We start from the raw sequence: 26,258 nt of genomic DNA, 5'->3' as shown, positions 1-26,258 counted from the left end.
ACTGCTCTTAGCTGTTGTTGATACAGTTGTATATAGATACTTGTATCTGGAAGCTTTTCAATGACAGGGCAAGATCTTGTGAGTGAAAGTACATAAATGACCCCTACTGAGCTGGGCCAAGAGGCAGCATATATGAAGCCGTTTCAGATAGCCTTGAACTAAGTTATCAACAAACTGCTAGCCAACTCACAGGTTGATTTCAGCAATTTCTTAGCAAGGCCCCTCAAAAACCTTAAGCTTCATCCATATTCAAAATATTTATGGCCTCATTTTAACATCAGATAGTGGACTATATTAAGGAAACGATGGGCCGGCCCTGTGGCTTGGTGGTTAAGTGCGCGCACTGCAATGCTGTTGGCCCAGGTTCGGATCCCGGGTGCGCATTGAGGCACCACTTCTCCGTCCATCCTGAGGCCGAGTCCCACATACAGCAACTAGAAGGATGTGCAGCTATGACATACAACTATCTACTGGGGCTTTGGGGGGAAAAAATAAAATAAATAAAATCTAAAAAAAAAAAAAAGGAAACGAGCTCTGCCCAGCTCGGCCCCTGAGTACTGAGAGGGTTAGGCTAGATAAATAGTTTTCAAACTTTTTCCTTTTTTGCTATAAAACCTTTTCTTCAAATGTATTCTGACAAAGAAGCTCTCTATATAAGACGTGAAAGCAGGAGTTTGCTGGTACATTTATTTCAATAAGGATTTTTTGAGTTGTTTTCTTCATAACAGGCACTGAGGACACAATAGTGGCTTTTGGTAGAAGAGGACTGAATGAATGATGATAAAAATGTATTTCTTTCACCTCCCTCAAGAAAAAATGACAGATACCACAAAAATTGTAAACTCATTTAGTGCCAGTGTGTAATTCTAGTTGTGATTGTTAGCCTTCTGACTTGGGCCTTGGCTTTTGGCTCCTGACTTAGTCCTAGGCTGAAAGGTGGACTCAGGTACAGCTAGGAAGTTTTCTGATTCAAATCATCATTGGGTTCAAATGATTCATTATCCCTCTGGAAGGCAGCACCAGCAGAGAAGCTACAGTTACACTTTAAAACTGAGCTTTAGTGCTGGTTTTACCTTAACAGCACACTGCACAGCCAAGAAAAATTAGTAGGAGTTGAGCAAAAAATGCAGACCAAATAACTCTAGGAGAAGGCCCGAAGCAGCTCCTAAGGAAAGCTGCAATAAAGTGACAGGAATTTGTTTCTTCCTCTTTGACATTACATGAGTCCAAGAGGAGATGTTCTGCTGCTGGTCTCACTAGCCAGATTATCCTTCAGCTCCAGGCTTTTGACAGGATGTGACTGGTTCATGTCCCAGGATCTTAAAAGAGCTACAGTTTGAAGCCAGAATGAATGGCCACGATGCCTGATGTTAGACTTTCATAAGTCACCTTCTGAAAACCTGCATCTTCTATCATCTCCTTGAACTCCTCCTAAAACACAAAGATACAGCAAGGATCACCTGGATTTCAGCTTAAGGGCCTTTGTTGTAAGCTATAGAAATTTTGTACCTGAGACGGGAACTGTCGGATACTCTCTACAAGGTATTGGTAAGACTTCCAGTCTCCTGCAATGACCTCTCCCAGGACAGGAATGACCTGGAAGCTATACAGATCATAAAGCCTAAACAAAAAGGCAAAAGATTAATATTAGAACATGGCTCTTGATAAGAAGCAAGGGCTAAGCTTGGGGTCATAAACTCAAATGCCTATAGGGGTCAAGCAAGTACCTGAAATAAGTGAAGCGGGCCAGGCGCAAGACCAATAGAGAGTGGTAAGGATGTGGTGACAGGTACAGTTAGGAAGTACCATAAAAGTGGAGAAGGGGAGGATGGGCATGGATGTTAGTTCAGGGCCAATCTTCCTCACCAAAGGAAAAAAAAAAGTGGAGAAGGGACAGTTACTACTCAGCTCTGACTATTGCCATGTGGGAATATCAGCTTACCCAGGGTTGCCATACATCTGATTCCTCAAGTGAAACTGGAAATCCATATTTTTATGTAAAATTTCCTGATTTTTAGATATGGACATCTATGTCAATTTCTTAAACTACCATGAGTCAAACAAAATACACACGTGGGCCAACTTAGCCTCTGGTTACTGGTTTGAGACTCTTCAGACCTAAGTGTTGTCATTCAGAATTGGCTGACACCTGAGGTAGCACTGTCTCTTGGGAACTCTGGGCCTCTAAACTATGAGGTTCATGCTTATAGCTTACTGGCTATTTTCTATCCATTTTGGGAAACCCTTGGCTAGACAATGAGAATAAACCCTGTTAACAATGCCAACCTGGATATGAGGGGATTGTTCACTTGGCTAAACTCCAGACAGAGAAACCGTCCTCCTGGTTTCAGGACCCGATGAGCTTCCTGGAGTGCCTGAGCAAGACAACAACAAACACACTCCTCAGCAGACCTCACTCAATTCTGTGAGGCCAAGACAGCTTTAGCTTCTGTGGGCCTTATAAAAATTATCATTTCGCATACGGCCCTTGTTCATTTTCAGTTGGGAAGCTTTAACAGTAGAAATAACTCTACAATATCCTAAATATTTTAAGCATTCTGTTGCCCATGAAGAGAAGGCTACTTGGAGTAATCTAAACTGATTCAGATTGGTACAACGCCCATGGTGGGCAATTTTAGAATTACGTATTGAAATCACAATGGATATCTTCTTTGATCCAGCAATTTTACTTCAAGGAATCCATCTTACAGAAATACTTCTACTGTGGAAATGATATGTATATGGGTTATTCACTGCAGCACTATTTGAACAACACAAGATTAGAAGCATCTTAACTATTAATGAGAGATGGTTAAATTATGGAATATATCTATACAAATGGAATCTATGCACCTATTTGAAAAAGGAAGAGGGGCTGGACCCATGGCGTAGCGGTTAAGTGCACGCGCTCCGCTGCTGGTGGCCCAGGTTCAGATCCCGGGCGCGCACCAACGTACTGCTTGTCAGGCCATGCTGTGGCGGTGTCCCATATAAAGTGGAGGAAGATGGGCACAGATGTTAGCCCAGGGCCAGTCTTCCTCAGCAAAAAAGAGGAGGATTGGCATGGATGTTAGCTCAGGGCTGATCTTCCTCAAAAAAAATAAATAAATACAATAAATAAATAAAAAAGGAAGAGCCAGTGCTCTTTATGTACTGACATGGAAAAATCTCCAAGACATATATATATATGTATATTTGTGTGTGTGTGTGTGTGTATGTGTGAGGAAGATCAGCCCTGAGCTAACATCCATGCCAATCCTCCTCTTTTTTGCTGAGGAAGACTGGCCCTGGGCTAACATCTGTGCCCATCTTCCTCCACTTTATATGGCACGCCGCCACAGCATGGCCTGACAAGCAGTGCGTCAGTGCGTGCTCGGGATCCGAACCCAGGCTGCCAGCAGCGGAGTGCACACAGTTAACCACTACACCACGGGGCTGACCCCTCCAAGATATATTTTTAAGGAAAAAAACCAATGGGCAAAATGTTTCATAAGCTAATATTTGTATAAAAAAAGAAAGAAAAAAGAATAAATACATTTAATATGCACAAAACGTCTTTGCAAAGATACACAAGACCGTGATGATTGTATGAAGGGAGAGGAGGCACTGAATGGTTGGGACACAAGGGTGGGAGGCAGACTTTCACCTTTTGTACGTTTTGAACTTTGACTCTATTCTAAATTATTTTTTCTTAATTAAGAGAAATAATAAACTGGCTACAGACACAGGACAGGTCATAAAAACCAAGCTAAAGAGCATCATAAAGGATGTTCCACCCAAAGCAGAGGAACCAGGTAACTGGAGTCTTCAAATGCTTTGGACAGAATGTTAAAGTAGAAATAAAGATGGGGCTGGCCCAGTGGCGTAGTAGTTTAGTTCGTGCACTCTGCTTCAACAGCGCGGGCTTTGCTGGTTCGAATCCCAGGCACCGACCTACACACTGCTCATCAAGCCATGCTGTAGCAGTATCCCACGTACAAAATAGAGGAAGACTGGCATGGATGTTAGCTCGGGGCCAATCTTCCTCACCAAAAAAAAGAAGGAAAGAAAGAAAGAAAGAAGTGCTGCATCAGATTAAGAGCTGAACATTCCCTTCTCCCTACAGAGGGACCATGACTCCAGCTACCTTCTTCTAAAATAGTGTTTGAGTGCCTTTTTCTGTGTTGGCCTCAGAAATGCCTCTGATCTTCTGCAAACTCACAGGGTCAGATAGCTTTACAAGTGAGAAGAAAGAGATGAAATGCCAGAGCAAGCCAGTAGATGTAAATACCAACCCAAGCAACAAAGGCTTCTAAGGGGATCTGCTCTGTGGTTTTGGTCTTTTTCAATTTTGTGACTAGGAAAATTGGCAGCTTAACGGATTGAGGCCCCTAAGCCTCAAACAGTCATTCCACCCAAAAGCTGGGCCCAGAGAAGAATCTCTCCCTCCTTCCTCATTCACTGTGGAGCCACCCCAGGAGAACTAATATCCTGAGAGTCACACAAGCTGAAGATGCAGCCATTCATACCCGGTCAATGTGTGTGACATTCCGGATCCCAAAGGCAATGGTATAAACATCAAACTTGTCATCGTCAAAGGGCAGTTCTTCAGCATCTCCCAATACCCAAGCAAGTCCTGAAAGAGAAAATCAGTTCTGGTCTCAGTCTGAGTAGCTGTCTCTTCTGTACCCAGCAAATTGTCAAACCAGAGGAGGGGGTTGTGGGAACTCCCAAATTTGCAGTCAGCCAGGCAGAAGTGTGAGCAGCCTGGACACCCCATCTGCAGCTGGCTTCTGAAGTCTTGTGGCACTGAGCCCTCAAACCTGTGGAATCTGAGGCTAACTCCAGGTAGTTAGTATGAGAATTGAATGGACTTGCTGGACACCTCATTGGTGTGGGAGAATTGGAGAACTGTTTGGTGCTGGGCAAATACCATACATGTGGTATCAGAAAACATCACACGCTTGCCTTATCCATTGGATTCCTGGCCACTGTCTTCACGGTGTCCTCCAGTCCTGAGAACCTGAAGCTGGTGTCCTTGAAGTTTAGCAGGAAGTTGTTCCCCCAAGGCTCTCAGAGTAGAACTTGCTGCATACTTAGTTATGTCTACCTTCAAACAATTTTTATCCAACTAAGTGTTTTGTGTAGAGCACTATGGTTAAGAGCCCAGGTCCTGGGGTTAGACTGTCTAGATTCTAACTCCAGCTTTACCATTTATTAGCTCTATAATCTTGAATAAACTACTTTGTCTCAGTTTCCTCATCTGTAAAATGGAGTTAATAATAGTACCTACTTCAGAGGATCATTGGAAGTATTCTAAGTACAGAATTTAGCATAGTTATATTGATTCTACTGGAGTCACAGAGAAAGTCTAGACCCCAAGTCTGGTCATGAATTCAGAAAACACCCAAGGGAGCCCCCCATTAGGATGACTGTGTTCTCTAAGGATCCTGATTTGGCTTTAACATTAGTCAACTTGCAGTGAATGAGACATAAAATATGATATAGAGGGAAGGCTCTATAGAGGAAAGTAAATGAAAATAACCTTCCTGGAAAGCAAACTAGCAGTATTTAACAAGAGCTTTAAAAATAAGCATACCGGGCCGGCCCTGTGGCTTAGCGGTTAAGCGCGCGCGCTCCGCTGCTGGCGGCCCGGGTTCGGATCCCGGGCACGCACCAAGGCACTGCTTCTCCAGCCATGCTGAGGCTGCGTCCCACATACAGCAACGAGAAGGACGTGCAGCTATGACATACAACTATCTACTGGGGATATGGGGGAAAAGAAAATAAATAAATAAAATTAAAAAAAATAAAAAAATAAAAATAAGCATACCCTTTGACCTAGCTATTTGATTTTTGGGAGGAGGACGTTGATGACATCATCATAGCTACTGCTTACTGAGCCCTTGATGGCAGGGTTTGTGTTATCACTTTACATACATTATATTATCACATCCTCATACCAACTCCATGAGACAGCTGTTATTATGATCCTCATGTTTCAGGTGAGCAAAGTTGAGTATCAGAAAGGTTAAAGTAGCTTGCCCAAGGTCACACCGATGGATTGGAATTCAGGTAGTTTTATTCCAGAGCCTGTGTTTTTAACAGCTATGCTACCTCCTACTAAAAGGTGGTTATTATTTTCTCCATTTTATAGATAAGGTAATTGAGCTCCAGAGAGTTTAAACCCTTGTCCAAGGTTATATTGTTAGTAAAAAAATGTAACGAATGCATGCAAAAAATTTATAAATAAGACATTTTTCTTTTTTTAAACTTTATTTATTTTTCCCCCCAAAGCCCCAGTAGATAGTTGTATGTCATAGTTGCACATCCTTCTAGTTGCTGTATGTGGGACTCTGCCTCAGCATGGCCAGAGAAGCAGTGCATTGGTGCACGCCCAGGATCTGAACCTGGGCTGCCAGCAGCGGAGTGCGCGCACTTAACTGCTAAGCCACGGGGCCGGCCCAAAATTTATAAATAAAGATGAACAATGTGCTATATGCCAAAACATTAGGAAAAAATGAAAGGTCAATTGTTTATTGGTTATGTAAAATGGTTATGTGACTCATGAAACATGCATATGGGGGAATATCATAAAAAATAATGATTTTAAGGAACTTTTAATGACATGGGAAAATCTCATGATACAATGCTGAATTAAGGCAGGATACTATATTGTATATACAAGATGTTCTCTCTCTCTCTCTTTTTTTTTTTTTTTGCTGAGGAAGATTAGCCCTGAGCTAACATCTGTTGCCAATCTTCCTCATTTTTTGCTTGAGAAAGATTAGCCCTGAGCTAACATCTGTGTCAGTCTTCCTCTACTTTATATGTGGGTCGCTGCCACAGCATGGCTGACAAGTGGTATAGGTCTGCACCTGGGATCTGAACCTGTGAACCTGGGCCGCCAAAGTGGAAGGCACCAAACTTAACTATGATGCCACAGGGCCAGCCCCGATGTTCTCAATTTTATAAAAAGGAAATGATTAGGAAAAAGATAGGAAGGAAATATATTAAAATACTGAAGGGCATCTCTGGATGTTGAAATTATGGGTAACATTTACTTTCTTCTCAATACTTGTCCAAAATTTTGAATTTAGAAATCCAAAATTTCTCTCAAAGATATCACTTTTATAACCCATCAAATAATCTTTCTAAGGCTGCTGCCCTCAGAACTTCCATTTGGGGAGGAAGTGCTACACATAAAACATAAATAAAACACATAACAGTGCTACACAAAAAAACGCCTTTACACAGTAACTTTTATATTTATTAAATAATTTCTAAGATCCTCCTACTTAGTTTCAACTTTTTCTGCATGACATTTTTTGCAAAGCCATTATTATTGGAGATCAATAAAGCAAGGAGGAAAGATAATGAAAACTGTTCTATGCAGTACGTAATGATTCCTATGCAGGGGGATTTGTCTTGGCAGTTAGGAGAGCTTGAGGAGCAAACTATGCTATGGGAGAGATGACTCCAGAAACGGAACCTTACCTATCATTTCTGTCTTTGGTCTCCCTTCTCTATGCCTGAGCACCAGAGAGAAGGGAAACACGTTTTTCAGTAGGAGTAAGGAAACATAGTGCCTTTGTTTAAAAACACTAGTGACTGTCTGCCTTCTGATCAGTGCTGATGGTTAACAAAAGAGTCCTTCATCTTGGGGGCCAAGTGGGCTTCGGCTCATCTAGGCAGCTTGTTCTGGCGGTGGGAGGAGGAGGAGGAAGAAGAATTGAGCTAAAATAACCATGGGCACTCCTGGTGGGGGAAGGGGAGGAGAGAAATGCTGATGTTGACCTGAGGGACTTGATTTTCTTTGTTGTATACCACTGCCTCTCACAGCGGCTGCCTGCAGTGCGTGGCCAGATTGGAAGAGGGCAGTGCCGGGCCGGCCCCGTGGCTTAGCGGTTAAGTGCGCGCGCTCTGCTGCTGGCGGCCCGGGTTCGGATCCTGGGCGCGCACCGATGCACTGCTTCTCCAGCCATGCTGAGGCCGCGTCCCACATACAGCAACTAGAAGGATGTGCAGCTATGACATACAACTATCTACTGGGGCTTTGGGGGAAAAATAAAAAATAAATAAAAAATAAAAATTATTAAAAAAAAAAAAAAAAGGAAGAGGGCAGTGCAGTGGCTCTGAAAAGCTGGGTAAACGTGGTGCGGCTGCCAGATCACAACTTCTACTTGAAAAACTTGAGGGGCAAAGTGTTTCAGAATATTAAAAGAAACAGAAAGCCAAATGTAAAATGTACATCTTTAAGCTAAGGCACAAATTGTCCACTCTGAGGTTGTAGTGTGTTCCTAGAGACATGCAGTCACTCTCCTATCTGCTGTTGCGAGTACTGTGGGAAGAAAGCTTGAGGAGTACTGTTTACAGGTGTTTCTTCAACTGTATCAGTTGGGCCCCCTGAGAAACAGATGCTGAGATGTAGGTAGGAGTGCAAAAGGTTTTTTTTTTAGAGGGAGATACCTGGGAAAGATAAAAGGAAGAGGAAGCAAGATTGAGTGGGGAAAGCCTTTAGACCTTGATGCAGATCTGATAAAGCCTCAGCTTACCCAACAGGGAGCTCTGGAGCAAAGACTGCCTATTAAGAGTCCCATGTGGGAGGCCGGCCCGGTGGCGCAGTGGTTAAGTTCTCACCTTCCGCTTCGGCAGTCTGGGGTTGGCAGGTTCGGATCCCAGTGCAGACCCACTCACTGCTCATCAAGCCATGCTGAAGTGGCATCCCACATAGAAGAGCTACAACTATGTTACACAACCATGTACTGGGGCTTTGAGGAGAAAAAAAAAAGAGGAAGACTGGCTAATGCAACAGATGTTAGCACAGGGCCAATCTTCCTCAAAAAAACCAAAACAAACACAAGAGTCCCATGTAGGAAATGTCTGGGGCCTACTAGCCCTCTAGTGCTCAGTCATCTGCTGGGTGCTGCCAGGAAAGAGCCTGCCTCAAAAGCTGAGGCAGAGCCTTAAGGGAGCTGGAGGCTGTCAGCTAACTGAACTTGTGGCTGAAAAGCAAGTTCTTTCTTTAAGGGCAGTTTCACATCAATCAGTCCATTCTAGTAGTGAAAGGCGAATGGAATGGCTCAAGAATAGGACATCCGGGTCATTGAGGAGTTGCTGGGAATTGAAAGCAAAACTTCTGTCTCAGGGTCCAAGAGCTGAGATCTGAAGATTCAGCTCCAATTTGGGATATGCCATTTAAACTGTGTTACTGGGGCCAGCCCCATGGCATGGTGGTAGAGTTTGGCGTGTTCCACTTCAGTGGCCTGGGTCCGCAGGTTTGGATCCTGGGCACGGACCTACACCACTTGTCAGCCATGCTGTGGTGGCGACCCACATATAAAGTAGAGGCAGACTGGCACAGATGTTAGCTCAAGGCTAGTCTTCCTCAAGCAAAAAAAAAAAGGAAGATTGGCAACAGATGTTACTCAGGGCGAATCTTCCTCAGCAAAAAAAAAAAAAAAAAAAGCTCTGTTACTTGAGTAACATACTTAAGCTCTTTGGGCTTTGGTTATCCTCCCTGTCACACAAGGCTGATAATCTAACTCCCTGGGTTGCTGAAATAATGTATATAACAGCACACAAACTGGACTCAGCCACACAAATTATCTTCAACTCCTGCCTATCTATAAGTTTTTGAAAGCTGGAAAATAAAGCACTTCAACATTTTACATATTCCATCTTATTTTATAAACATACATACATTTCCTCCATGTCTCCTTTCTGTAGGACTTACCAGCTTTGTATCCTTGAGCACGGGCTTTCTGCTTTCCAATCTTGAGCATCTCCTTGTTGATGTCACAGACCATGACACGGGAACCGCCCAGGGAATCCTCTTCATTCCGGTACTTTTTGGCAATTTCTTCCCAGGATAAATTTTGTTGGGCCCTTAACTGCCTCTTCTGCTTTCCCTGATGCTGTGCCTGAACATAATTAAGGAACCGGAATGCAATGTCACCTGTGAGGAGCCAACAGGAGGAAAGATGCAAACACAAACAAAAAAAAAACAGCATCTCCTAAACCCAAAAGGAGCAACAAAGGTACAAGAGTTGAGGAGTATATGAAAATTGAAGTTTGTACTCACCTCTACAGTAACTTTTTTTTAACAGTAATTTTTTAACCTTTAAGATTCTTTAAAAAACCTTTTTTAAAAATTGCATAAATAATGCATGGACACATTCTTACTATAAAAGACTCAATGTCTAAATATATAAAATAAAACATGAAAGTTGCATTCTCTGTCCATGCCCTCTCTAGACATAACAAGTGTTAAGAGCTTAGTGTGCAGCTTTCTAATCTTTTCTAATAATTTTTATGAAAATGACATAAGGGTATAGTTACCAGCAACAATCCCTGCCCCACCACTTCCCACTGCCAGTTCAATTCCTCAGAGACCATCTTTCCCAACTCTTTTAGCTGTTTCTTCTGCTGGTTACAGTTATTTCTTTGCTTACAAATTTATAATGATATCCTGTACCCCCATCTCCTTATAGATACCTGTGTAACCTAGAGTAACAAACTAATCAGTATTTTCTTATTCTGTCAATTACAGACAGTATCTCTTGACTCCCTTCAACCTTCCATCATTTGTACTTCTACTCTGTCATGACTGATAAATGTTATTTCTTCTATTGCTATAATTAAGTGTTCTGTGCTTTGTTGATGGTTTGAGTCTAAAAGCTGAAAATCAAAAGTGTTTACATTATTGTGACCAGGAAAATACTGTTTGAGTAAAGCCAGTGTCTTCCAGAATCATGTTTCCTTTCTTATAATGCTGTTTCTTGGCTTTTGTTTTTCTTACACTATTGGCAAGAAATACATCCTTAAGTTTTTCCAGTCTCTCCATCCAATTCAGTATTCTCCAGTCACTTTTCTGTATATTTAAATGCATTTATATGTACGCATATGAAACAACTTAAAAACATAAACGGGAATCATATTATACACAGTTATATAACTTGTTTTCTTTTTATTCCCATTTAATATGTCTTTGAGACCTTTCCATCAGTATTTATAGGTTTTCCTCATTCTTTTAAATAGTGACATAATAGTTCATAGAATAGATATATCTTAATTTAAAGCGATCTTTATTGAAGCAGAAATAGGTTATTTCCAATTTTTCACTATTACTAAAAAGGATGCAGTGAGCATATTTGTAGCTATGTCTTTTTTTTTTTTTTTTTGGTGAGGAAGATTAGCCCTGGGCTAACATCCAGTGCCAATCCTCCTCTTTTTGCTGAGGAACATTGGCTCTGGGCTAACATCCATGCCCATCTTCCTCTACTTTATATGGGACGCCGCCACAGCATGGCTTGACAAGCGGTGCATTGGTGCAAGCCCGGGATCTGAACCTGTGAACCCTGGGCTGCCAAAGCAGAGCATGCACACTTAACTGCTGCACCACCGAGCTGGCCCCTAACTGAATCCCTTCTGTAGCTATATCTTTGTGCAAGCTTTCTTTTAAATTTATTTTTTATTTCTTTAATTAATTTATATTTTTACTGAGGAAGATTGACCCTGAGCTAACATCTGCTGCCAATCTTCCTGTTTTTTTTTTTTTTGCTTGAGGAAGATTAGCCCTGAGCTAACATGTGTGCCAATCTTCCTCTGCTTTGTATGTGGGTCACCGCCACGGCATGGCTGATGAGTGGTGTAGGTCCACACCCAGGATCCGAACCTAAGAACCTGGGCCGCCGAAGCAGAGCACGCCGAACTTAATCACTCAACCACAGGGCTGGCCCCTGTGTAAGCTTTGTTTAAGACTAGATATCTAGAATTGGAATTGTGGGATCCTAGACTATAACATTTTACATTTTGATAGATTCTGCTAAACTGTCCTCCACTGAGCAAGGTGTCTTATTGCTTTCTGAGCCTCCATTTGGGGAGGGGACCACACCAACAAAGCCACACATAAAATGTTTCAAACATGGAAATTATTCTACTGTAATTTATTAGTATACATTATTCTATTATATAGATTATCACATTATTTCATTATGTTATACGTTATTCTAATGTAATTTAACATGTACATTAACCATGTAATGATGTCACCAAGGTGTATTTTAGAAGCCCCTGATATTTTTCTCTCCAAATGCCTGGTGTGCACCAAGTAACAAAGGACCATGTATAAACAACTGAGCTTTTGATATCTGATGTGATAGTGGATTAGGGAGAAAAGGCTGCCTAGAAAGTTTATATAATATGATAAAAGGCACCCGCCCAAAGAAAAAGGGAAAGTGGGTTAAAGGTTAAACAGAAGGTAAAACAGTCAGTTAGATGGTAAAATGCCACTGGAGTAAAAAACTAGTCTTTTTACTTTGTAATCCTGTGCATTTTAGAAAAGTGACAGGCATAAAGCTGATATTCTGTGCTTCTGATTGACATTCAGTTAACAAGAAAAGAGTAAACTTTTCTTAAAAGTATATTGACTTTCAATCACTATCTTCATCTTAATGGTACGTGAGCAAGCACATTCCAATAAGAGACACTAATTTCTGTAAAAGGCGCTCAGTGGTTCCTGAGGATACTAAACTGGACATTACCTGTGCCTCCAGCAACATCCAGCAGCTGGGTCCCAGGAAACGGGCGCATCTTCCAGAGCAGCAAATCCTTCCAAATACGATGGATACCAAGACTCATCATATCATTCATCACATCATACTTCTTGGCCACACTTTCAAACACCTGATAGACTGACACGGGAGAAATACAACACAATTGTGCCATTAACAAGATTAACTTGGAAAAGTCCTAAATGAAAGAGGAGGAAGGTTTCCTCCCCTGAAATTGCCTGTCTTTGCAAGATTAAGCTAAGCTATAATGCCCATCCCAAATCTACATCTTAACATTACCTCTTTTTAAAAACGCTTAAATTACTTCATGTAAGAAATCAACCTCTTTTCTGATGTCTTAGTTATCTTTATCTAGGACCACTACCTCATAATAATGCCATGCACATACTTGGTACTAAATAGGTTTCTGCTTCGTAGAGGATGGGGGTGGTAGTGGAATTTTCCTAATGGTTATTATAATCAAAGACAACAAAATCCATTAAAAAGACACATGACTAATGGATAGCAAGGTCTCAGCTCATCTCTGCCTGCACCACTGAGAAAAACCTCAGGTACAACATGGTGGGCAGATTAATGGCAAGATGTGAATCAGGGCCAAGTTACACTGTAGAGGGTCCTCATGAATCTTCTCCATACGATCAAGGCAGAATGTGGAATCTAGCTGGAGAGAGAAGAAATTTACTCTCCAAGACACTTCAAAGCACAGGCTTCATTTAATATCTTTGCATCTCAGTTTGTCTAACCATAAGATGAGAAAATCAGTGCCAGCCCCCTACCTCCCTGCCATAAGGCTGAATTAGGTCATGAAAGGGAGAATGCTTTGAGTTCCTCAGGTGAAATGTGCTGCATAGATCCAAAACATTACTGTCCTCTGCTGAATCAGCAGACTATAGAGCTCCTCCTTTAACTCAATCTTGACTGTCCAGTCTCAACCCTGGGATCTCCAAGCTTGCTTTTTCCTTTTGAACATCTTTTGGGTATTGAGGGACACTAACGCTCAACCCACTGACTGTAAGCGCTCCTTGCTTTGCATGGTTCAGGTATGCATGAATTTCAGTTACTGTAGTTTAGTTAAATAACACCAGTCTCCCAGCAACATCATTCAAATACAATGGTATATTAACTGTGAGTAATTGCATAAAGTTCTAACTTCATTAGTAGTTTTTCAGTCCACAAATCACTATGTAAATAACAAATATGCATCATGATCAGTAATGAGTCATGTCACTTCTTTCAGTTTGTATCTGGCAGGTCACTATATATCAGTTATTCAGGTCACACACAGACAGCAAAGCATGCAGTTGTGTTACCTCCTTATCTCTCAGTTGTAAACCCACGAGGCATTTTACAAAACTGGATAATTGAAAGAGGAAACTGGCTAATGAAAATGAAAGTGTAGCAAAGGAGTGAAAAGTGATAATGCTGGAAGTGAAATTTGAATAGAATGTCAATAGAGTTAGAGAAACAGCTGACCGTGAGAATGTTGATGCTGCTGCCACTGGAGAGACTCTACGTTTGCAGCCAGAAGAACTTTGGGAAGATGAACTGATGGACATAAACGAGGATGTGGTTGTGAAAAAATGGTTGAAGATGTCCCAGAGGAAATGATGCCAACAAAAACATTTCACATTAAAGGAATTCTTGGTGATATTTCACAACATTGAAAGTGAAAGGGTAAAATGTTAGAAGCTGATTGAAACTTAGGATTATGGCAATTTGTCAAGGCATGGACAAGATGCTCACTCCCTATTGTAAATTATATGATGAGAAGGTAGCAAACACTGTTCAAACTAGTCTTGGTAAAATTTTTTACAAAGGGATAAAACAACTTAATTCCCAATGTTTCTAACTTTTTAATTAGAATTTTAGTTTAATTAAAACTTTCAAGTTAAACTTAAAAATTTTAATTACATTAAATTAAAATTAAACCTAATTTAAAACTACAGTGTGCTAAATAAATACTAACTTTACTAGTTTTTTCATTTCCCCATACATTATAACTGACAGTAAGAGAGTTTTTCATGTTCGATTATTTTTAAAGGTCGTGGAACAATTGCAGTTTTTCCCATTGATTATTAAAATCATTGTGCATAATTTCAGCTTGCACGTGTGCAAAGGGAAGACTGCTTGTACTTCGATCTTGGGTCCCAATCTGGAAGCTATATTTAGCTCAGGGCATAACTCCTTCCAAGTGAAATGTTGTCTACACATTGTAAAGCAGAATACACAGGTCAGGCATTATTATTATTTTGGAAGCAACCCACCTGGATTCAAATCCCAGCTCTGCTATTTATTAGCAAAATCTTGGGCAAGTGACTTAATATCTGTTTCAACAGTTTCTTCACTTATAAAACCAGGTTACTAGTTCCTACCTCATAGGATTGTATTTATAAAAATTAATGTAAAGTATTTAAAAAGGTTTCAGGCTCTTAATAAACATTTACTATGTTTTTACCTGGCTCTACTTATTTCACTCCACACGCAGTTATCAAGCTCCTAATGTGCATCAGGGACTGAAGATATAGACATAAATGAGCTACTGTCCTAGCTTGCTGGGGATTCATACTCCAGTGAAATAAATGTTAAATTCAATATTCAAAGAATTACAGTAGAGCTATGTATTTAGTAAGGCTGAAGTGAGAGGTAACACAAAGTGTAGTAGTCTTTCTTTCCCTCTTAGATGGGAAATTCCATTGCGGGGTCTTTCTCTCATTTCCTGGGTGGCCATAGGCTAAGTGAAGGAACCTCTTAGAGCCTCACCTTATCCATCTGTAAAACGCGCATAATATCTTTTCCGTTGTAAATGGTACAGTTGGAGTTTTAAAACAGTTCTTTTCCTTTCCCATGCCTGTGGCACAGTGCTGCACACAAAGATACTGCTCAAAAACATCTAACACTCACTGAGTAAATATGAAGTGCCAGGCATTGTTCAAAATGCTTTAATGTATGAAGTAATGTATGAAGTAACCTAATACTCATAACAACTCTAAGAGAAAGGTCACTATTATTCCTACTTGTAAAATTTGGAAGCTGAGGCACAGAGAAGATAACTTTCTTTTTCCTTTCTATAAACAATGGCCTATCCTTTCAAGAGGTTAAGAACGTGCGCTCTGTAGTCAGACCAAACTGGGTTGGAATACTGGTTCCGCCGCTTACTAGCCATATTAAATTGGGCAAGTTCTTGCTTAACCTTCAAGTCTCAATTTCCTCATGTGCAACACGCGGATAACAATACCCACCATCGGGAAGTTGAAATGAGAACTGGAAATAATGTCTGCACGGTGTCTGGCTCATCATAAACGCCCAAGTGATGAGATTTAGTGATAATTACTCTGCTTAAAAGAGGAGGCGTCTAAGCTCTGCGGAGTCAGGCTACTGGTACTCCTTGGAGATAAGGACCTGCACAGGCTACGGCATCGGAGCTAACAGGACGTTAAATCAACCCTTAGTTGGGCAGAAGAAACTAGATCGCAGACGGTCAGATCCCTCCATCCGCCCTCTCGCCCCTTTCACCTTTGCCCCCCTTCTCCTCCTCCGACACAGTCTCAAACCCGAAATGAGTTTCCGTTGCCCGCTTCTCTTGGGACAAGTGCCGCGCACCCAGCGGGCCCCCGGGCCAGGAGCTACGAAGCCCGGGGAGCCGGCAGTACCGCATCACCCGCGACCACCCGTGACCGTAGTAGCTCCACAAAACGAAGCTGCTGGGGGCCGCCATCTTGGCAGTCGGGTGACAGCGACCCGACAGTACGTCGTATTGCATCACTAGACGGCCGACGGCAGCCAGTAGGAGACATTATTAGTCGAACGCTTCTTGGACCCTGATATTAAGGAGTTATGCGTGATCTCTGGGATCCGCAGGCTATTTAGTCTTGGAATACTACCCGAAATCCCTTCTTCTCTCTCTTCCGAAATTGAATATAGAATTCACCAGGAATGAGCTGACCTTAGAGAGAGGCTCACCCCTCAGCGGCCAGGTCTCTGAATCTTGCCAACCAGTTAGTACGAGTACTAACTCGCAAGATATCGAGTAACTCTTGTTTTCTGGTGCAGAAGGGGGAAATTGAGGTACTGTGTGGTTGCAAGGCAAAGATTACAGGGTCAGTTCTCGCAAACTTTGGTGTGTATAAGAATCACCTGGTTTGATCTTTAAATTGCAGATTCGTGGCCCCCAATACCAGAGATTTTGAATCAGTAAATCTGGTATGGGTACTGGGAATCTTTATTTGAACAAACTTCCCTGGTGATTCTAATGCAAGGAATTCGCAGACCATTCTTGAGAAACATATGCTAGACTACTCTAAAAAATAAATATGGGAAAGGCTGTTCTTTGTTCTTTCCACTTTATAAACCTAGGAAGTTCATAAATGGGAAAGAAAGCTGTGGTATCTATTTAGCAAGTCAGAACCAATCACCACTCACCTTCCCTCTCCTGCTGTCACAAAGCTACATTTCTAGTTCCAACTGGCATAGCACGGGTGTTATACTTCAACCCCAGATTTTCCCGTTCTTTTTTTATGGAAAGGATAATGTAGACCATCTTGCACAAAAGAGGATGGAGGTGGTAAGTTTTGCTTGGATTTCTGTATGTTTCTGCTTTGATTCTCTTTAAATGTATGTTTCCTGAAAATATTTCACAAGGAGAAAGTGCCAAGGACCCTACGAAACTATTTTGAAAACGAAAAATCTCTTTCTGGCTTAGTGTAGCCTGACAGATGGATAGCTACCGCTCTCTTTTGGAAGCAGTGCGCTGGGATTTCTCTCTTTTATTTTTAAGAGTGATAGGAGGAAGGAATGATTCATCCACGTAATCAGAGTTCTCACATCTTTGTTAAAGGAAATGGAAGTTCGTTAAGGAATCTTAGTATATCTTCTACATCTAGTTATACATTAAAATGGACCTCAGGATTTGGAGCTATTCCTTCTAGACATCAAATTAAGTTTCCAGACCAGCGTTATGTAGCTATTCTCTCATTTCAGTATGATTTGTGGGGGGAAAAAAAACTGGAAAAGGGGAAGCAACATAAGGACTGGTGGAGGGCATTTTAAGGAAATTTAAAAATATGAGACTAGGATCTAATTTCCCTTATCCCAGTTAAAACTGTTAATTTCAAGAAATTGATTGGCTTATATATACTTATTAATGTTTTGTATACATGTGATGATTAATAAGGAACAAAAAAGGGCCCAATTAGGGGAATTCTAGGATTTTGTCTATTTATTTATTTGTTCATAAATGACTGCTAAAATACCACTCATCCTTCTATGCTCAGCTCAAGTGATACCACCTCTGGGAAGCCCTCCTCTACCTCTCCCAACTGTTTGTACTTCTCTCCTCAGAGATCTGCTCTGGTCAGCATTTTGTGTTAACTTTATTATAGTCCTTATCATGTTCTTTCATTGTAGATTCTTATTTGCTTAACTAATTTAGGAAACTATGAGTATATTAAAGGCCTCAATGTGTCTTGGCATTCCTTGTGCGCAGCACAGTGTCTGGCATATAATAGGTTTCTTACTAGCTACGTTAGTCTGAGAATTATTTGTTCACCTCTTTAACAGTATGTAACATGTGATCCTTCGAATCTCAAACTGCTATGGTTGGAAGGAATCATTTATAATTTCCCAAGTACAGATGGATGTGATATGATTTCTAAAATACATATCTGGGGGCTGGCCCCTGGTGTAGTGGTTAAAGTTTGGCATGCTCTGCTTCTGCGGCCTGGGTTTGCCATTGGGGTCCCAGGCGCCGACCTACACCACTCATCAGCCATGCTGTGGCAGAGACCCACATACAAAATAGAGGAAGATTGGCATGGATGTTAGCTCAGGGCTAATCTTCCTCAAGCAAAAAAAGAAGATGACTGGCAACAGATGTTAGCTCAGGGCCAGTCTTCCTCAGCAAAAAATAAATAAATAAATAAATAAATAAATAAATAAATAGATAAATAGATAAATAAATAAATAAAATATATGTGATTTCCTAAGTCTCAGTGTCCATGTAAGTGTCCAGTAGGTCTTATCTCCTAGGTAGTTGAGAACATCCCTTATTAGCTATGTGATGGTGGGTAAATGATCTAAGCTTTTTGAGTCAATTTCCTCGTCTTTAAACTTGAGTTATTGTGAGGATTAAGTGTGATAATCCATATAAACTGTACAGCACAGTGCCTGTTAATGATAAGCACTCAATGATAACTATTATTAGCAATGAAATGAAATATTAACAATGATTTACATTAATAAATGACTTATTAACAATGAAATTAAGTATTGTATGAGGGAATGCTATAAAGTGATATTAAACGTAAGGTATTGCCATTGTTGCCATTATTGTTATTATTATTAGGACATAGAATAAAAGCCATAAATAAATTGTTATTAATACTAGAACAAGAACTATAACTTAAACAATGAGTCAATAAAGAAATTCCACAGATATTCCGATGTTTGGATGCATTATTATTAGTAGTATATATTATTATTATACGTATTGTTAGTGTACTAAAATTAAAACCTGGACTACAAGTCCCACCATGCTTTACGTCCTCTCGCATATGGTGGGGGGGGGGCATCGGACCCGGATGTAGGCAGAAAACTACATTTCCCAGAGTGCGTCACTCTCACTTCTCCTCTATATATAGTCCATCCGGGTTCTTCGAGATGCTGTTTGGCGACTCGTCGCCATTCCCAGAGCAGCTCGGCCTCGGCCTAGAGGCGAGTGTCTGTCGCTGTGTCGGAGACACTGGTCCCCGACACCAAAACAGTTAGCCCTCTCCCCTGCCCCGCGGCGGGAGAGCGTGTCCGGCCGGCCGGCGGGGCTCGCGCACCCTCTCTCGCCTCCCCTTCCCCCGCAGCCTCCGCCCCGCCAGGCCCGGCCCGGACCTCCGAGCCCCGGCCTCCTCCTTCTTCTCGGTCACTGCCGCCGCCGGGCTCGACAGCCCCGCCAGCCGCTTCTCCTCCCAGTTTGAGAAGCCGAGGAAGGAAACAGGGAAAAATGTCGCCATGAAGGCCGAGAACCGCTGCCGCCGCCGACCCCCGCCGGCCCCGAACGCCATGAGCCTGGGTCCCCGCCGCGCCCGCTCCGCTCCGACCGCCGCCGCCTCCGAGGCCCCCGTTGATGCCGCAGAGCTCCCCCAACGCCGCCGCCACCGCCTCCGACATGGACAAGAACAGCGGCTCCAGCAGCTCCTCCGCCTCTTCGGGCAGCAGCAAAGGGCAACAGCCGCCCCGCTCCGCCTCGGCGGGGCCGGTCGGCGAGTCTAAACCCAAGAGCGGTAAGGGCGGGCTCCCAGGGCGGAGGGCGGGCGTCCGACTGCCTCTAAGGCTGGGGAGGGTCCTCTCTCTGGTGTCTGCTGGGTCCCCCAGGGACAAGCTCTGCTTTTTCCTACGGTTCCTACCTTTCTCTCCTTGTCCGTGGGTCCCATTATTCCCAGTTAACGCTTAGGGAGTACTGTACTGCGTTGTTTACGCGCATCCTTGCATTAATAAAGATAAGGTTTCCCAGCTAGTATGTGCCTCACGGCAGGCCTTAAGACCTCTTTTGTCTGACTCATTAGGCCACGCTCCTAAAACCACTAGGTTTTTCTGCCCTTTAATGTTGAATTAGCGCTGGATGGTGTTCAAGTTTAAACAGAGGAGGGTGGGGCCCAGGGACTTTTCAAACTCGAGTCTCTTTTAATAGCGTGGTCCCAGATCCATCCCTCTGTTGAAGAGGACTCGTCCTTGAATGGCTTTGTTAAGTGCGGAGTAGTGGTTAAGAGCACAGTGTCTGAATTCAGTCTTTTCAGATTTGCCAAACCTCGAGTGCCTGAGTTTCCTTACCTGTAAAGGGGGAGATAATGAGAATTACATAAATTCACTTATAAAACAAATGAACTAAGGGCTTAGGAGAGTACTTGACACCTGTTATGCACCAGGTACACATCATGCCTATTTCCATGTGTTGGGCTGAAGTAATGTCCTTGTAGGGGGAAGATTTTGTCATTTTTGTAGTCATGCCATGTTAAGTTATGACGATCATGATGATAACAGCTACCATTTATTGAGGGCTTACCATGTCCATGTACTGGGCTAGGCTTTTATTTCTGTTACCGATACTCCAGTCACTAACCTGTCCAGCAAGGTGGATTGTTCATCTAAAGAAGGAAAAAACCTGAGAGACCAGGAGTTTAGGACTTGGCAGAGTCTGGAGTTGAATGGTCTCCATCTTACTTCAAAGATCTCATACTCATCTTTGCTCTTTTATATTATGGTTGTGTTAGCAGTAATAGGAACATGTTTTTGGTGGGAGTGGGGATGTGTGGCAGAGAGGGGAACATTTGGAGTCCCCAGATGTGGAGGTCCAGTCGTTTAAAACTTTTTTAGGATTAAAAAACTGTAAGGCTGACTTAAAAACAAAAAGAAAAAAACACTGTAAGGCTGACTTGAGTTCAGAGTTTCCCGGCTGGATATAGCCAACTTGTTTACCTGGTGTGCAGAGGACTTCTAGGGATTGCTTATGGAACTCGGGTGGAGACCAGTTGTCTCGATAATAAACGAATGCTTTAAATATCTGAGCAGGGATTAGTGTGGACTCTCAGGCCACATGAGGCAGTATTATGTAGACTAATTTTGGGCTTTTGCACACATGTAGCTTTATCACAGATCCCTCTAGAGATACAGGGTAGCCAGTGCTGACCAGTGTTGGAACTGGTTTAGAGTGGTCTGAATATTTCTCAGTGTAGTTGATAAATAACTTTATTTTTGCAGTCTATTCCCAGATGTAAAGTTAAAGATTTTGGTCTTCCAGCTCTCTGAATTTTCAACTAATTTTTCTGGGGCTCCTGTTGAAGCCTCTGACATACAATCATGAGTCAGTTGCAATAAATACCTTAAGTTTATTCTTTAGTGAGGCAGTAGGTGAAAGTTTGCGACAGCTCAAACAAAATAAAACAACAAAAAAACTGAGATATCTGAGGTATTTTACTCCTATCGTCCCCGACTTTGAATATGTTGATTAGTGTAACTAACTCTGATTACTCAACAGGATGATATAGAATTCTGTTGTAATTTGACCAAAGCAAGTATTTGTCAGTGTTAATGTTTCAAACAGACTTGTATAGAATAAATACCGTGGGTTTCATTCTGACTAAAGTGATTATTTTTTAACGGTTAAATACTATAAAATGCTCTTAAAACACTTCTATTGTTCACCTTCTTAATTGAAAGCTTCTGAGGAAAGAAATAAAAACTCATGTAAAGGGCTTTTTGCTAGGTTTTATGAAATACACAAGTGTGGCCTCTGGTAGCATTAGTTTTTGTTTAATGTGTTTGTTAGAAAGCTTGACAATGTTTGCCATCGCCGGTGCCTACTTTTCTGGTTACTGCTGTGTATATTCCCTTACCAAAAAGGAAGGATAGGTTTGTAGCTAAATACAGAGTATTTCATCAACCATACTCCACTGTTTGCATTTAGGAACAAATTCGAAGGCACAGTGGTAGAGATTAAAAATGGTTTAGGAAACTCTGGTTATTGGCTAATTTTTAAGGTTGAACTGAAGAGTAGCATATGCTGCCTTAAGAACATTACAGCTAAGGCTGGTGCTGCCACAGCGGCTCTCATTCAGGACCTCTTATACAGTGACTTCTAGATGGTCGCTCTCACAAAAGGGTATAGACTTAAATTCAGCATAATTCCGTAAAAAGCTTTCTGTAGTATTTCAAAAGCTGACCCTCCGCTTGATGTACTTGATTTTGCCGGAACTTGTTGAAAGGACCTCTTGCTTTTCAGAGTACTGAGTTGAAGGAAGAACAGGAAGGGTAAGGTGAAAAGACGTAACTTTTCTTTCTTTTGTCAAAGTAACAAGAAAAAGAACTTTTTAATTTTTAAATATTTAATTCCCTTTTCCTCTCTCCTTTCCCTTCCTCATGTAAAAAACAAACCAAAAAAACCTTCTGTTTTCTCTAAACTCTGCGCCATAAATGGTCATTTGTTTTCTAGCTGCGTGATTAACATTCTTGAGTCTTTGTTCCTGGGGCTGGCTTAAATTTGCCCTTCATGCACACAGGAATTAGGTAAATTTGGCCACGGGGATTTTCTTGATCTTTCTGGCCAGAGTGGTATACCACAGTTCCATTACTCTGGCTAATTGCTTCAAACATTCACATAACATTCCTTTTCTTGGATATATTCCTACGGCTTTGTTCCAGTAGGGCTAAGATGCAGTTCTAAGAACATTCAACAGTAAATATCCTGGGAATATAGCCCAGAAGAGAGAGGTGGGTTAGGGTGTGGAGAAAGTTGTTTAGAAAGAGCAAAGAAAGTAAAAAGAAGCAAGGGAGGGGCTAGGCAAACAGTGGACCCTGGCCTGGACCCAGGCTCTTGCCCCATCCGCCTGGGTAGGGACTGGTACTGCCGTGGAGGTTAGGGGAAGGTCACGTATTATGCAGCAGTTATTTTGAGGTTGGTGATATGAAGCACCGTCCTAACACTCTTCCTCTTATTCTGGTACCACAAGCCAGGTTACTAGTGGTAATCTGCCTTGAAGAATGTCTCTGAGCTGTAAATGGACCTAGAGGTTATTTTGTGTGTGTGTGAGGAAGATCAGCCCTGAGCTAACATCCGGGCTAATCCTCTTTTTTTTTTTTTTTTTTTTTTGCTGAGGAAGACCGGCTCTGAGCTAATGTCTGTTGCCAGTCCTCCTCCTTTTTTCTTTTCCCTTTTTCTCCCCAAAGCCCCAGTAGATAATTATATGTCATAGTTGCACATCTTTCTAGTTGCTGTATGTGGGACGAGGCCTCAGCACGGCCAGAGAAGCGGTGTGTCGGTGCGAGCCTGGGATCTGAACCCAGGCCGCCAGTAGTGAAGCGCGCGTACTTAACCGCTAAGCCACGGGGCCGGCCCCTAGGCAACATTTCTGAATACACTTTGTATAAATGCACTTAGCAAGCAAGTCACTTAACTGACTGGCACTGCATCATTCCTGATACTGCGTCTCTCTCCCTTTCATTCAGAGTTACTAATTTCTGCTGGCTTTAATTTGTTGTCAGTTGATTCTGTAGTAAGGCCATATGTTGCCCCTCCGGAGGTGCTTGTCAACCACTCTGGACGATGGGTAAGCAACTTGTTTGTGATTACAGCATGAATCAGCAGCAGCAACTTCTTGGCTGGTATTCTGACCTCTAGGGCTGTGCCACCTGTTAGAGAACTAGAGCTAGAAATGTTGATGATGCCAAATTATTTAACTGTGGAAAAAAATTATGGCCTTTAATTTGGTAGTAGGGGGAAAGGACTGAGATATGCTTGCTGTTATTTGAGGGAGACCATTCTGTTAGGGAGATGTAGAACAACTGAAACTCTGGATTAAATTTTTGTCTCTTTGTTGACTCTGGGATCCTGAGTTTTGGATTTGAGCCATTTAACGGTCTTGTCCGTTTTGGAATGTGTCTTGACAGTAGTTATTGGCAGTTGTTCTCAGCAATTGCTGTGCATCAGAATCTCTTGAGGACCTTTTTAAAAAATAGGGATGTCTGGGGCCCTTCCTTAGGGATTCTTTCTGATTTTTTAGGTCTGGGTTGGGCCCTTGGGCCCTGCGCATTCATAGTTTTTTTTTTTTTTCCTTGAGGAAGATCGGCCCTGAGCTAACATCTACCAATCCTCCTCTTTTTGCTGAGGAAGACTGGCCCTGGGCTAACATCTATGCCCATCTTCTTCCACTTTATATGGGACGCCGCCACAGCATGGTTTGCCAAGCAGTGCGTCGGTGCGTGCCCAGGATCCGAACCTGCGAACCCCGGGCTGCCGCAGCTGAGTGCGCGCACTTAACCGCTTGTGCCACTGGGTGGCCCCTGGGCATTCATAGTTTTAAAAGTCTCTCTAGGGGCTGGCCCCGTGGTGTAGTGGTTAAGTGTGCATGCTCCGCTGCTGGTGACCTGGGTTCAGATCCTGGGCGCGCACTGACGCACCTCTTGTCAGGCCATGCTGTGGCGGCATGCCACATAAAGTGGAGGAAGATGGGCAGTGATGTTAGCTCAGGGCCAGTATTCCTCGGCAAACAAACAAAAAAAGATTGGCATGGACGTTAGCTCAGGGCTGATCTTCCTCACCAAAAAAAAAAAATCTCTGCATGTGATTCTGTTGTGCAGCTGGGATTGAGAACCACCACTCTGGGCCGGCCCCATGGTGTAGCAGTTAAGTGCGTGTGCTCTGCTGCTGGGGGCCTGGGCTCGGGTCCCAGGCGTGCACTGATGCACCACCATGCTGTGGCGGCACATAAAATGGAGGAAGGTGGGCACAGATGTTAGCCCAGGGCCAATCTGCCTCAGCAAAAAGAGGAGGATTGGCATGGATGTTAGCTCAGGGCTGATCTTCCTCACCAAAAAAAAAGAGAGAGAACCACCACTCCGAAATTGAAAACTTTCAGCAGAGAGTATGTTTCTCCTAGGAACTTAACTTGACTTTTTTGTCTGTTCTCCAAAATCTGAAGTGGATCATCTCATTGTTATCTCCTATCAGAGAAAGGAGGACAGATTCTACCCTGGAGTTATTCACTTGTATATCCTGGCAAGTTGTCTATTAAACATCTTAAAAACAGTACTCTAAATTTTATCTCTGGGTCCCAGGCCTGACTGTACCTTCAATCTTTAGCTGCCTGTTGCCTGGGTCTAGAGATAAGAGCCAACCTCTCACTTCAGATGTCTGACTTCATACCCTTAGGTAAGTGGAAAACAAGATGAGGGAGTTGATTTTAGTAACTAAAATCATGAATCCATATGTGGTCAGTTGTTGTAACGTGTTGTAGAAATGAGCAGTTCACTGTCCATCAGAGAGCAGTTCTGTAAGCGTTATGAAACTGTTTCCTTGCCAGTGTGGTAATAAGTGAAGAAATGAAAACAGCCTTCCTGCTGAGTGCCACCTTACTTTCTTGAGCCCTCAAAGTGTAGAATCTGGCTTTACCTAAATCTGTGCAAATCATTAGGTGCTTGTCTTGAAAGCAGCAGTTAGGGTCAATTGCAGGATCATTTGAACCAGTCTTGGGTAATGAGCTTTGGAGAATATGGGTTTTCTGTATATGCCTGTCCTCTTCATAAGACCTCATTTGTTCTTATGTCAAGTTAGTTAGGGTTCTGTATTCCTCTGAATTTTCTATTTATCTGAAATCTTACTATAGACTAATTATGCGTAGAGGGCAAGGCAAAATTTGTATGAGATCTGATGCTTCACTTTCTAGTTGGTACTGCTGATGCCATGTTTGACAGTAACTGTTGCTAACTGAAATAGTGGGTAAAAGTCTAGTTCTTAAATTCTAACTTCAGATTAAACTCTGGTCACTTCCCTAATTGGGCTGTAAAGGTAACTGATAGGAGTGAACCTAGTCTGGCAGTGTTTCCGTGACGGTCTCTTCTCTGTTTACATTGCCATCACCTCGCATGAATATTAGCTTGACTCCCAGGCTGTAGTTTGGTCAGGTTTGGAGAGGATGGCAGCGCTCTCATTTATCCCATGTTGTTGACAAACTGAGTGTGAGATGACTGCTTTCAAAATTTGGACTCTGGTTTATCATCTCACGTTTCCTTTGCTCTGAAGGTATGCTTCACCTTGGATTTATTTAGTCTGCTGTAAAATAAGCTGATCATCTTGTCTAGAAATAATGTCTTCTAGGTACTTATAGTTTTAAAAATTACCCAGATAATAAGTATACAGAACAAGTCAGAATCTTAGAGGGTGAGGCC

The 26,258-nt window shown here is 42.3% G+C and overlaps 2 protein-coding genes across 2 annotated transcripts in view; one reads left to right on the top strand and one right to left on the bottom strand.

Moving 5' to 3' along the window:
- Positions 1–666: 666 nt before the first annotated feature.
- Positions 667–16,284, bottom strand: COQ5 (coenzyme Q5, methyltransferase). Its single transcript, XM_004429908.3, has 7 exons — positions 16,068–16,284; positions 12,525–12,674; positions 9,716–9,937; positions 4,509–4,615; positions 2,287–2,375; positions 1,510–1,621; positions 667–1,431 (listed from the first exon to the last, which is right to left on the bottom strand). Exons 1-7 carry the CDS (start codon positions 16,267–16,269, stop codon positions 1,330–1,332), a joined length of 984 nt encoding a protein of 327 aa, XP_004429965.1. The 5' UTR covers positions 16,270–16,284; the 3' UTR covers positions 667–1,329.
- A 2,931-nt stretch (positions 16,285–19,215) lies between these two features.
- Positions 19,216–26,258, top strand: part of RNF10 (ring finger protein 10) — a 33,187-nt gene continuing 26,144 nt past the window's right edge. The window contains exon 1 of the mRNA XM_014787062.2: positions 19,216–19,822. Coding sequence (XP_014642548.1) covers positions 19,666–19,822 — 157 coding nt within the window. The 5' untranslated portion in view covers positions 19,216–19,665. The remainder of the gene's footprint in view (positions 19,823–26,258) is intronic.

The sequence above is a fragment of the Ceratotherium simum genome, chromosome 35 (genome assembly GCF_057802395.1).
Source record: "Ceratotherium simum simum isolate JZ-2026a chromosome 35, ASM5780239v1, whole genome shotgun sequence".
Classification (NCBI taxonomy): domain Eukaryota; kingdom Metazoa; phylum Chordata; class Mammalia; order Perissodactyla; family Rhinocerotidae; genus Ceratotherium; species Ceratotherium simum.
This window is presented reverse-complemented; position numbering and strand designations above follow the sequence as displayed.